We start from the raw sequence: 14,188 nt of genomic DNA, 5'->3' as shown, positions 1-14,188 counted from the left end.
GGGTATACCTTTAAAATATAATAATACTAGATAATCAATAATGTAATTTTGTACTATTGCGTCTTGGATCACGTAATAAAGATAAGCCGTAGTTAAACCTAACCGCTGTCAAGCTTTATATATTATATATAACTTGTGATCATAGCATAGTGTGATGATGTATTTTATATACTTACACAAGTTTAGGAAAAATATCAAATTTAAATTTAAATTTTATTTATTTATTTCTTTAATCAACAACAACAATAATAACAATTACAACAATTTTTGCATGATACAATTTGTGTTGATACCTAATCGCTATAAGCGATGCTTGTGGAGAGATTAAGGAGTCTATAATTAATAGTTTTTTCTAATTTCAATTCTACATTAATATCTATTTATATGAATATGAAATAAGTACATATTTTAATATATATTTGTGCATTTATGCATTTATACATTTATTAAACATATAATAATAATTATAATTAGGTCTCGTCGTGAAATTGCATGTATAGTTTGTTTATTTTATATTTAAAGAGTTTATTATTTTTAATAGTCTTAATATTATTTGGTAACCTTAAATAATTCAATTCCTCTATTTATATAAAACATTTTCATTAATGTAGTATCACATTTAAGTAATTTGAGATTATTATTACATTCATTTCTTGTATTATATACATTAAATATTTCATAGTTTTTTTTATTTGCATGTATTTTTATTGTTGGTAATTTATATATAGGTAATATTTTAAGTTTTTGGTTCATTTTTGATCAACCATAATCTAACTATTTTATATAGTACTTTGATTTTAATGTTAATAATTACTTAAATTATAAAAATATATCCAGGTATATTTCTTACTTTTCGCTATTAATGTGTTCGCTGTTAAAATATTTCGCGATTTTTACTTTCGCGATATTTTTTCGCGATTATAACTGGCACCCACTAATATTATGGTTATATTCAATTAAAATATATTTTTACTCAAGAAAATTTTCATTTGAAAATCATTCGATATATTATTCATAATACATAACGCAATAATTCGATTCTGAGCAAAAAAAAATCGAGTTCTTAGGATGAACGAACATTAAAATGCGTTCAATAGAATTTAAAGATTGAGCTATAGTTACATATTTGTATTAATTGTTAGGAGATAATATTTTATCTGTTTGCTAATCGTTTTCTTAATATCATAAAATAGATTCGGTTAGCGTGTTATTTTAATAGCGTGTACTTTTTGAATTTTAATAATCCCTATAATAACTAATAAATACTATGCAAATATTGATGTGTAACATTTTTCAAATAGGTATGACATTTAAAAATTGTAAAGAATTATACCTACTTAATGAGCTTAAATGTTTAATACTTATAAACATATGGGTACTTTTTCAATTTTGCACAATTCTTTTTTTTGTCCTTATGTTGGGTAATTTTTTGAATTTTAATTTTTGAAAAATGTAAATGTATTAAAATATTATATGGTTCCCATTATTAATTTTTCTGTACCTCTATTAAGGAGCACACTGTAGTGAAAATATCAAATTTTGTTTTTCAAACGGGAACATCGTTTTGTGTGCAACGACACACCAAAGAATATGCCGATGCCATATGCTAATATAATATACCAAAGAATATCATTATACATAAAATCCAAAGGGATCAACTATACGTTAAAGATATCACATTATATTATTATATTTTTATACTTGGAAAAGCGCTTTGACTATCTTAGGTGATATACGTTTTTTAATATCACAATAGTTTCGCTGTTGGGGAGCATACTTGAAACACTATGTTCAGGTAATAATAGTTATTAGAAAACCGAAAATATATTTTATAATTAAAAACGGGCTTATATCTTTGTCAGCGTTAGGGATTACGGTGACGGTGGTAGTATATATATATATGATAAACGGGAGAAATAATAGTAATAATGACAATAATAATATAAATAATAAAAATTATAATTGTGTTATCAGAACGTAAATAGATATACACCTCTTGATCAATCGTTTTATAATACATTTAAAATAAATAAATAAATATAAATAATATGAATAATGATAATTATTAAATATCATTGTTATTTTTATTATTATTATAATATTGTACGACCCTTCAAAAAAATCTTCTGTAATGCTGTTTTGACGTCCAGAAATAATCCACGGTGACACAAAAGTAATTACTAAAGAGTAAGCCGATGTGCCTATTTGACTTTGTAATAATATTGTAAATAATACAACATGAGTAGTAGGATTGCCTTCAAATTTCAAAATCGCTGTTTATAATCATAATCACACAGTGGTGTAACTAGAAACCCGATTGCCCTGGGCTTTTTTTTTTTTTTTTAAAAATCGTTTTTAATGAAAAGCGTTTCTATTTAGTAATCGTATACGACGAAGCTAAACGAAATTTTATCGGAAAATCATCTATGTATTATCTATATGTTATCTATATCTACTTTTTACATTTTTTTTTTTTATAGCATTATATAACATAAGGCTCTTTTCTATCAATACTAAATTCTACTATTCCTCTCTATTATATGCATGGTTCATGAAAACCATATGAGAATAAAATATGATTTTCCTTAAATTCAAAACAAACCATACTATCGTTAAAGGATATAATATTTTAATAATTTTCGTTTTACTGATTCGTCCTGGTGGTATTTGCATTACACTAAGCGATTGTAAATAAAATATTTTTTTGTGGGCATTAATTACTCATAAATCGAATTATAATAGATGGTCAATATTCAAATGATTAAAAATTTGTCTTTAAAATATTTCAACTAATTTAAATCAATAATATTTTGTATGAAATATGGTGTATCATAATATGATTATATTATGTGATTAAAAAAATGAACATATGTAGTTATAAATAAAACTAATTAACGTAGAAACTTTAAAATATAATTAAATTAATTAATACAATTGCTATTATTTTACACTTCTAATTTTGACCATAAATAAAATACAATAAAAACTGGTCAGAAACTTGAAACATTAAAAAATTATTTAACTCTTCTTTTTTTTTAAAAAAAAAAAAACTATTGTATATTTAAAGTTATTTAATTTGTTAAAAATTATTTTCCATTTAGAATTATTAATTAATACAGTATATTTTAAGACTATATAGCATTATATTTTTTATGAAAATTCTGAATAAGTTTTTTGAAAATATGTAAAACTAATTTGCTAATTATGCACGGTTTTTGTCAAGTAAATTTGATATAGTATTTGAAAAATTCTTAAACTTATGGCTTATTTTGCTTATAATTTTAAATGTAAACACGAGTGTGCAAATAGTAATTAAGGTTCATCGAATTATATTTTAAATGTATTTATAGTGGTTAATTAAATTGAACCAATAACACACAGTCTAATGGATCATTCCTCTCATCTGTATAGCAATCATTTAAGCTGTACTTTTCCAAACAAGTTTACAATTAGTTATTTTGTCTCAATTTTTTACGAAGCATTGAAAGGATACATTTTTTTCAAGGGATCCTATAATTATGGACTTTCTTTGACGGTTAATTGAATTAATTTATAATTGTTTGTAATATAACGTACCGCATGAGTTGTAGTATAACACGTCATTAGTCAAAAATAAGTAAAAACTAAAGTTGTATCTTAAACGTTTGTGAATACACAAATACGTATACCTCGGCCAGACGACTACGATTTAGATTCAGACGATTACATTGCGATTAATTTTCTCGATTTCAAAGGCTCGGTTAAGATTACGAGTGGTTTTCTCTGAACAACAGCACGTTATAGTAGAGCTTGCAAACCGTATAATACGCAGTGCTGAGGAACAAACCTTTTATGAAAACGATTTCTTTTATCGCAGTCGAGTGGACGTTTCGCGTTTCTACGGTGTTACACGGCGAACCTCGCATTAGTCTCTCTTACGGTGTCCACCGGTGCACGTTGCGTCCGGTAATTCATTCGGGACGGTAAGCGGCAACGGCACGCGGTAGAAAAGAGTCGGCGACGATCGATAATTTTTAACGCCGTCGAAGGGGTAACCGCGGGCCGATTAGGCCGCAGGGTCACACACGCTTGTACGTAGACGTATGTATAATACGTTGAGTTCGATACACGTCGTGTTAACGAACGATAACAAACCAGCAGCTTCGATTACGGGTGTCGACCGCGGCGGGACGTGACTGTTTGATCGGCGGAGGGAAACGCACGAATTGATATTATCAGCGCACACGCGGTCGCTGCGAAATTCCGCCAGCCAAATTGTTTACAAACATTGTTATATCCGTCCCCGGGTCTTACGCGGACCGGCAACACGTGTGTGTTCTGTTCGTCGAGCTCACCCGCCGCCCACCGATTTGCGTGTGCGCGCTCCTCGACAATCCGATTACACGTCGACCGGATCCGTCCGTGACGGAATCGCGGTGTGCCGGGCTTAATCCCGACATCGATTTCTCGTCAGCCGTCCGTTGATTTACATACGTGAACGTATGTGCGCGTGTTTGCACGAGAACGAGCAGCAGCGGTTATCTTCGTCCGATCGCAATTGTCGAGATCGGGCCGTCGAAAAGCCGTAACTCGAAGCCATAAATTATATCGGACGCAGTCAACAAGTTGTCTCCCGCACAGCGATACGGGGCAATAAATACGACTGTACGGGGTGTTGCGGTCACCGCGGCGATGAATCTAAGGGGGTTGAACTGGATACGGAGTATTCACCTGTGACTCGCGCACGAATACGGCGTCGTCATCCGTGACTGTCACCAGCTGGCAGTAATGCACGTATTATTTCGCTAATTCAGTTGTTTAATTTACTTTCACGTTCGGTCATTAAAGTTTGGAAGGGCCATATGGAACGATTTACTTATGGAAGCTTTCGACATTTTCAACACTTTTTTTTTTTTTGATTCTTTTGGAAAATTGTAATTTTAAATTGTACTACAGACACGGTGTACCGTAGTGTTTTCTCCGGATACTGAAATTGTACGTGAATCTTCTGCAACGCTACGATTATCAACGAATACATTTCACGAATAACTTGTTTGTTTCATCATATGGGAAAAACATTTGTAAACATATTCTAGTCACATTTGTGGTTGTGCACAGATTTTATATTATTAAAAAAAAAACGAGTCACGCGAGATGTCGCGCTGCTATGGACTTAAGTCGAGCTGTGCATTTGCTGTTCGAGTTCTACATTTATATTATTACGATTGCGAAACGCCGTTAACGGCTTTACGATCCCTCGTGCCCCACCAAACGCGATCGCGAGAACAACGAGCATTTGGAAAATAAATATTCATCGACTGCAACGGTGCCTCGAGTCAACTATATAGTAAACTTATCGACATTACCATTTAAACTGGCAATCGCGCAACTTTATCTGGCCCGTGTGACTTAACGATCAGGCCCAAAAATATTTACATATATACAAGCAGACACAATAATAGTGAACGGTAGATTACAATAAGCTGTATACAGTACGATAAAGATGCGTTCATTTTCACGTTCAATTATAATCCTAATATTCAGATCTTTCACCGAACGTAGAAAACCCGTTTGTTTTAAACTTACCTTAAAAATATTCGGATGACAAAAATTATTTGATTATTATTCGCATTGACTAATGGTACGGTTCAACGATAAACTATATAATATTCTTTATCGTCTTTTCGGCTTTATATTGTATCACTCTCGCTGTTTGGCTATATCGATAATAATTGCCGGTTAAACTCAATTGTTCGAAATGTAAACATTTTCAAAACGAATATTATGCGAAAATCTAATTTCGAACAATCGATGGTAAAAACGTTTGATCCATTTGCATTTATTTCGATACGAAAATTCGATCAAAGATAATTCGATTGTATATTCGCAATTTCATTCAACCATTTCAATGCATTGATTATATATTTACATAGATTAAAACGAGTCTTCAATGTATATTTATGTATGTATTTAATCTGAACGACTAAATTTAATTTCAGAATTTTGCATACAATTTTTTGACGAATACAATGTATGTTTACCGAACGGAAGTATTCTTATTATATGTACCATACAATAAATAATAATAGATTGCTCTAATTGTAATGAACACCATCAGCAATTTTTTCGCAGTAAATCAAACGCTCCCTCTTCATAATCAACGAATAAAATATTATAATGATATCACTTGATAGTTTATAAAAAAAAAAAGTTAAATAATACAATACTAGTGACAATTGACTGAATAACACCCGAGAAAATTAAGCTAGTTCAATATTTATTACGATTATACAATGTGTTTGAGACCTTTTTCACTTTTGTCTCACGTTAGGTATCTCCAACATGCAGCTTGCGAATAGATTCCGGCTATTCAAGCCCACCAAATTTAAAGATTTTTGTTAATATTATTCCAAATCAAAAAATATGCACGTGAAATGATTTTAATATTTAACTCCACTAATGTGAACAAACGTTTTCGAAATTGATGTGTCAAATCTAAGTATAGAACTTACTTAAGCGACGGACATTTACTAGTGATGCTGTTTAATAGAACTATAATTTTTGATACAAACTATGCTTATGCTATTTACATTCATTCGTATTTCCACTCTTCTCGTACAATAACAGTTCATTTGAATTTACTTTCTATAAAGAAAACATAACCCGTCAAATGGGTGTTAACATCCGCAGTGAGGCTATTGTTTCCCTCAAGTCTCGTCCAGCATTTTAAGTAAACATTTGTTTTTTTGTTCGAAAAACTACCTTACATTTAGAGAAAGAGAGAGAAAGAGAGAGGGAGAAAAAAATAGACAGACAGAGATAGTGACAGAGTGAGAGGGAATGAGTAGGATGGAGATGGAAAAAGAAACGGGGGAGGAAAAAGAAAGATGGAGAGAAATGAAAAGAAAAATGGAGGTGCATATAAATATAACGATTTCGAATAAAAATTCTCGGAAAAAAAATACCACGACGAGAAAACCGCTGGTATGCACCTTACTCGCTGTTGACCCAGTGAACTATCAAATTGGATTTGCCAGGAGAATTAAATTGTATGCGGCCGGTCGTCGTAAAACAAAAATCGAGTTATTTTCCAATTACAGATGTACATTTTCTTATACTCAAGTCACGAGATGGATAAACCGCTGCTACCACTGTTTCCTACGTACTACCATCAGGGTGATGGACTACCACCTCAGACTTTGCCTACATTCGACAGCGAGCAAACTTGAACATAATACTTTATCCAATATCTCTACGGTGCTTCTACACACATGGTCAAAACGTTTATATTTATATATAAATGTAGAAACGCGCATAGTTTATTTAATATGAATCTGCTAGCCTCTCGTTGTTCCTTTGATACCACTCAATCTAAGTAAATTGGGAACAACAGCACTAAGAAAAAATAGGATCTCGGGTCTTCTGCGTTCGAAGTTTCATTCCGTGATTGTTCTCATTATTTTTGATTTTTTTAAAGTGACTCATCGTTATGATAAATTCTGTATCATCATTAATTGTGATCGGTTTTTCAGTTACGTGGATCGTCAAAACATCTAAAGTATCCAAAGTTTATTTTGATATTAGTTAAAAAAAAAAAAAAAAAAATAATAATAAATAAAAATAAAAAAACCATTAGCGCCAAATAAACAAAACTACAACATACTCAGGGGTTGTCCAAATAAAGATAAATAATGATTCTTAAAATTCAAAAAGCCTACATTTACGACGAAAACTCATTTTTATGTTTTATATTAATAATGCGATATAGATCAAATTAAATATATTAATTTTTAAGCTATTCATTATTAACATATATACATATATGTATATCTGCTCTTGGATCCTTTCCTGAATTAATATATATATTTATAAATTAGTCCTCTTCGTCTTTCTACTTTAGAAACAATATCGGACACACAAAAACTTTTGGGTTGTAATTAGTTTGTAGTGAAAAATAATATAAATCACAATATGAGAGAGTATAATACAACAGAACAATAGCATTGGTTGTAGTGTGCTAACCGTCTATGTAGTTATGAGAGGCCCGGTTGAATTTTTGGGTACGAATTTCCGTTACACATATGTGGTAATATGTGTAATGTAAATCATATCATACGCTAAGAAAACATTTTAAATAATTTATTTGTCAAGTTGAATAACAAAACAAAAAGCAGTTATACGTGAAACGAAACAAAAATTTAACACAAATTGTGTATCAATATAATAAAGAAAACAATATTAACGAGTCATCCCGTAATGCATTAAATTTATTTATAATAACTATAACCAATATTATTATTTTAAAATCGAACATTTATTTTCAATGAACATTGAATGAATTGAAATGAAAATGGAAAAATGCAGATAGTATAATTAACAAAAATAATGTATGATATAATTTTAGAAATGGTAAATATTTAAATCAATATTGTAATACGAAAATATTTTAATATGTAAAACAATAACACATGGTTCAAAAATAATAACTACATTTCTATTGAAACCGAATCTTAAATTTGCTAGGAAACTTAACTTTTATCAAACATGATATATTTATTTCCAGTTTATAGTAGTATTGTTTTGAATTTCCATAAAGACAAGAAAGAACAGAATATATATTTATGTATTGTTTAACTCGTCAAACTCGAAATCAAGTCTTAAATCTCCAATTCGCTGTCTTTTCACGGTGAAAATATTCCAGAGATTGTATTTTGTTTGACTCGAGTCAATAAAATTACAATAGTTTAAAAGCTTTAAAATGAAATCTAGTCCTAATGTTTATAGTTTCAAGGAAATTCTTACAGACACGCTTTATAGAGAAACTTCGCCCATTGTATATATGCGCTAGGATGCTGGCAGCGTTGTAATTTGGGTCCAAATCCACTAAGGTTTAGAAGGAAGAGGGAAAGTTTAGATACGTGATAAAATTCGTGTTTCCTCTTCCCCTCGGCCGTAGTGTTGATTTGTGGCCGTTGGATGCGACCCATTATCCGGTGAGAAATTAGTTACCATCAACTCGACATGTCGTTTATTCGGATAATTTTAATTTACGATCAACCCATCGCGTGCAATAGTTTCTATAATATTAAAATGCCAATATTTTATGTTACAAATTGCGATAGTTAAGTCTAAACTTAAAAAAACGATATTGAATACTATCTTATCAATCGGTTCAAAGCTATAATATTAATTAAAATGTAAAAATAAAAAATTGATTTAGTCTATATATATAAATTTTATTTTATTTTTCGAAAACGAATGTCAATAATAAATAATGTATGTAATCAATTGAAAAAAAAAAAAAAATTAACAGTAAATAATCTTACCTCATTTTGGCAACAAACGATTGTGTAAAATAAACATCAGAATCAACACCGATGTCTTCTTTGGCCAAATCCAAATCCCAGTCACTGGTGTACCGAATATATTTACAGGATAGCGATCGCAAATCTGAAATAATTAATTAATTCAACATTAATTAAATTTACCATAAACAAATATTAATTTATTATCTTATAATGAGTAAAACATTATTATTTTCTTGTATACATATAATAAATATTAACAGTTATTTTAAATATATGTGGAACAACGATGATGTATTATTAACGTAAAAATGTTTAAATATGCATGTATATACAATTTTTTTTTACCTTTGACTTATCAGAAACAAAACGAAGATAAATAAAAATACAACATTTTATATACTATAATGATAGCGAGTCATTGCGTCAATTTGAAAACTCGTAAGAATTGCAATGTTCTTCCGTATTATCACATTGATTGGATTGCATTCATTTGGTTGAACGGAAATTTGTTAATGACAATCGTCAATCGGATATATTTATTTTATTTTCGCTGTTCATAGTAAACACCTTGTGTGCCGTGTAATTTATGTTATACATTCAGTATAGTTAAGGGTTGCCAAGAATTCTAGTTTATTCACTGCCGTAGCAACACTAAATACAATAATAAAATCTGTGTATGTATTAAACCAATTACAGTTAACTAACCAACATTTTAATGGTTTTCGTGGTGTAATACATAATAAATACATTTTGAGGTACTTATAGACAATTTACATAATCGTATAAAATATTTTTTATTTTATATTTTATGTTACCAAATGGCGGGACGATATCTGTATTTATTATAGCCACAGAAAACATTTAATTCAATACAATAAAAATCCCCTGATAAACGTATCTTAAATATATTAATATTATCAATATTATAAGATTACATCAAGAGTAACTGTTGGGCTTATCAACTATAGGAGACACCGCACAGTGGTCGCAAAACGCAAAGATGTGACCAAAATTAAATAATTAAATTATTGATATTCATGAATGTATAACTATCATTGAAATACATATTTATTGATACTTATTAATTACATACATTTAAATAAATACATTAAAATTAAATAAACATTAAAAATATTTTTTGTTTTTGTTATAACTGTGTACTTCATAATGTTCTTATTGCGTGATTCTTGAGCTTCCTTACATAAAATTCCAATTGAATTTATAAAGAATTAATTGGTTTTTTTGTTTTTTATATTATTTTAAACAAATCTAATTCAGGGAAATATTTTACTTTTATGTATTATTCACGCAACACATAATATTTACAACTTACATAGGAAACATCTAAGAATGTGTATAACTGTATACTCTTCAAGTACTATATTCAATAATTTAATACATTTAGGATATTAAAAGCGACGAGGTGATTAAATATACATTTTTTACTTGTACACATACAGTGGTCGCCACTAATTAAACTAACTTTGGGACCTGACCATTTGAGTCCATTAACCGAATAAGTCAATAATCGGCTACCACTGTACTTCATAAAATTGAAACAACTATCGATTTATTTTTGAAATTTAATGTACCTCTTAGACCCTTAAAATATATACCGTCATTGGCTGTTGAAAAATGTTGTACGAATAGTAGTGCTCCTTGATAAATTTGTCCTTCTAGAAGTAAATTACTGTAGAATTATTACTTTAAGTGATTAAGTTTCTAATTTTTGGCATTAAAAAACAGAGGAAATTTTATATAAATGTCAAAGTTGATCTAAATATAGTGTACGCAAACTAACGACAAACCAACTTGACGTATTGAGATTGTTTGTCCAAATATTAAGCTTGCCCGGAGCGAAGAGAACATCTTTTCAAATATTAAACATAATCATCAGATAAATATAAATCTTATGACAGTTAATCGAATAATAATTTGTGAGAAATCAAATTATCTCATACATTTATTTTAAAATATTCAATAAGTAATGTGTCATTACTAATGACATTTTACACTTATTAGAAAGAAAATAAATAAATAAACAAATAAATAATATTAATAATTTATATAACAATTAAATTATACTTTTATAATGCTTATATTTTTGTTAGCGTAATATTGAATTTTCATGAATGATAAATGTGTATAAAGGTTAGACTTCTTTATGATACATTTACACGTTGTAACTGAACTAGCCCTGAAGTCGTGCAACTGGAGCTGATATTAGCTGTAAAAGTTGTCCGTGAGGATTATGCAACGTTATTTAAAAGTGTGTTTTCAGCCGTTGTAAGACATATTAGAAGAACTTATTTCCGCTGCCCCCTTCTCGCACCAAAGTTGTGTATATAAAAGGAAATTACCTCAGATTACAGCGTTTATATTAAAGTATGGTTTTTGTACTCATCTGAATGTTATTTTTTTTTTTATCGAAGTATTTTAGTGCGCTCATAAAATATAATAATAAATTATGACTGTTTGCCTATGATCTTCGGTAGAAATATGTTAAAATATGACTGAGTATTATGTTTCATTTACACAACAGCTTACAACTACATTGGAGTGATTTTTGGATTTTCAATGAATTTTTGGGACAAAATCGGTTTATCTTTTATTTTACCTGTCATAACAAAACACTAATTAAACACATTTCATCAAGTATTTCATTTAAAAATTAAACTCTGATTTGAGAGATTTAATTCTATAATTATAATTCATCAAAAACATTCAAATGTATCATCAAATATAACATATTTAATTATATTATATTTAAGATATAATTAGCTAAACAAAAATAAGTCAAATGAAATAATAAATAATATTGTTTTTATAAAAAACCTAAGTAAAAATATATTTGTCATGTCACTCAGAATCTAAACGTATTTTTCATATTTTGGCCTTTTAAATTTATTCACAAAGAGTTTTAATATTGTAATAAATTAATATTATAAAATTCATTTGAAATAATTGTAAGGAATAATAATAAATAATTGATAAAAATCTTATTTTTAATTTTAACAGATTTATTTTATTGAAAATATTAACTTCCATATTAGCTATTAAAATAAATCATTGAAAATTAATTAACTCAACAAGTTTTATTTTTAAAAAAATTACATTTTAATTCATTAAATAGTTTGAATTTCGTTAAAACTTTGATGCACTGAATAACAATATTCATTTTATATATAAGAATAGGTACTATAAGAATTTTTTTTTAAGTGTCATGTATTATGGTAATGAATAGTTTACATAATTAATTTTAAAGTCATTATATTTTATTAAAGTTTTAATTAAAGCTGGAATAATATAATCTGTCAAAATATAACACGAGATATGCCATGCTTTCGAGTAATTTGTTTTATTGTATTATATTATAATTTTTATTGCAATTATTCCCGATGATACAGTATGATTTTTAGTAAACCATTGAAAAACAATTATTTAAGACCAAACTAGTAACTAGTACCCATAAATAAAATGTATTATAACGTAATGCAGCATAAGATTAATTTTTCGTTGGCTACAATGTGTAATTTCTTATTAAAAAATGTCTGGTAACCCCATTGAAATAACATTTTTTTATTTTCTCCCTTACAATGAATAATTTGGGTCATATATATAAAATGATTTCTGAAGATATTTATCGTTCGTTCTAATTTACGACATGGAAGTGATCCATAGTAACATATATATATTAAACCATCACTGAAATATTTTTCAACGAGAATTGTGTCGTTCGTTAAGTCTAAAAAAGTATCAACTTATTGTGAAAAAAACAATAGTCGGTTTCTATATGAACTTAATCCTACCCTTCGCTACTTTTTCGACTCACTTGCATTAACAACATGTGTCCTATATAAAACTAATAAAGAAGAATAAGAAGTTTGTATTCTCTAGCAGTTGACCAATCCGGTTTATATATCGGAATTATTCCCGATGGCACAGTTTTTTCCACATTTTCCCTTTCACCTAGACTGACCTTATCTTTTTAGTTGATTCGTAAGATTTCGAAAGAAGAATTTGTTATCAAATTGACGCTACAAATTGTTAGAAAAATAGATAGAATACGTTCAATTTTTATCGTATAAATAATTTTTACTTGTATATCAATTTACATTTTTATAATATATAATACGCACATATTATATATTTTATTTATTTCTTGTTCTATGGTCTCAACTAAATTTATTAAGTTTTTAGTGAGAACATAAAAACATGCCGCATCTTTTTGGCTTCTAAAATATTAGAACTGAAATATTTTGCATTTTTATATTATTTTAATATTATGATAATGTGTTCAATATTAATATGGCTTTTGGCTTACTCTTATAAATGTAATATTATATATTGGTAGTATTGGTATTTTTTTTTATATTTGCTTACGAACCATTATCATGTTTTAAAAAAATAGCCTACTGAAGTACTGAACGCACACAATTCTTATATATAAGATACTCGTAGTCGTATCTTCTATTTAAAAGTTTTATTTAAATATTTTATCGTTAACTTTATTTTTTGTTAAAGTCGCCCATTTTTACAATAAATTCCGTAAGTTTATTTGTACTGTACATTTAAAGGGTCTAATGTATTAACACTTGTATATTGAATAGTAAGCCGTGCCTTTTGGCAACTCGCCTGGTAGATAGCTCAATTTTAAATAAAAGTTGTTTCTTTCTATTTATTAAAAACAATGATGATTATTTCGAACACATTTTTTAATCCGTATTCATATCACCGGAAAAATAATAATGATTACAAAATGTTATTTTTGACAAGCGAATAACATGTGTACGATGAGTATAACATCGTGAGACGAATCAAATATAATTAATAAACTATTCTTGGTGTATAATATTTGTTTTGGAAAATGCCCCTAAGAGCGGAGCCGTAAGGGAAAAGTA

General features: G+C 28.6%; 1 protein-coding gene across 2 annotated transcripts in view; it reads right to left on the bottom strand.

Annotated features, from left to right (window-relative positions):
- LOC112689090 overlaps positions 1–14,188 on the bottom strand; it is a 203,430-nt gene that overhangs the window by 57,259 nt on the left and 131,983 nt on the right. For both annotated transcript variants that reach the window (XM_025562605.1, XM_025562606.1), the window contains exon 3: positions 9,306–9,429. In XM_025562605.1, coding sequence (XP_025418390.1) covers positions 9,306–9,429 — 124 coding nt within the window. The remainder of the gene's footprint in view (positions 1–9,305; positions 9,430–14,188) is intronic.

Source organism: Sipha flava, unplaced genomic scaffold (assembly GCF_003268045.1).
Source record: "Sipha flava isolate LNK unplaced genomic scaffold, YSA_version1 42_pilon_pilon, whole genome shotgun sequence".
Taxonomy (NCBI): Eukaryota; Metazoa; Arthropoda; class Insecta; order Hemiptera; family Aphididae; genus Sipha; species Sipha flava.
Note: the sequence above shows the minus strand (reverse complement) of the source record. Positions and strands in the feature narration are given on the sequence as shown.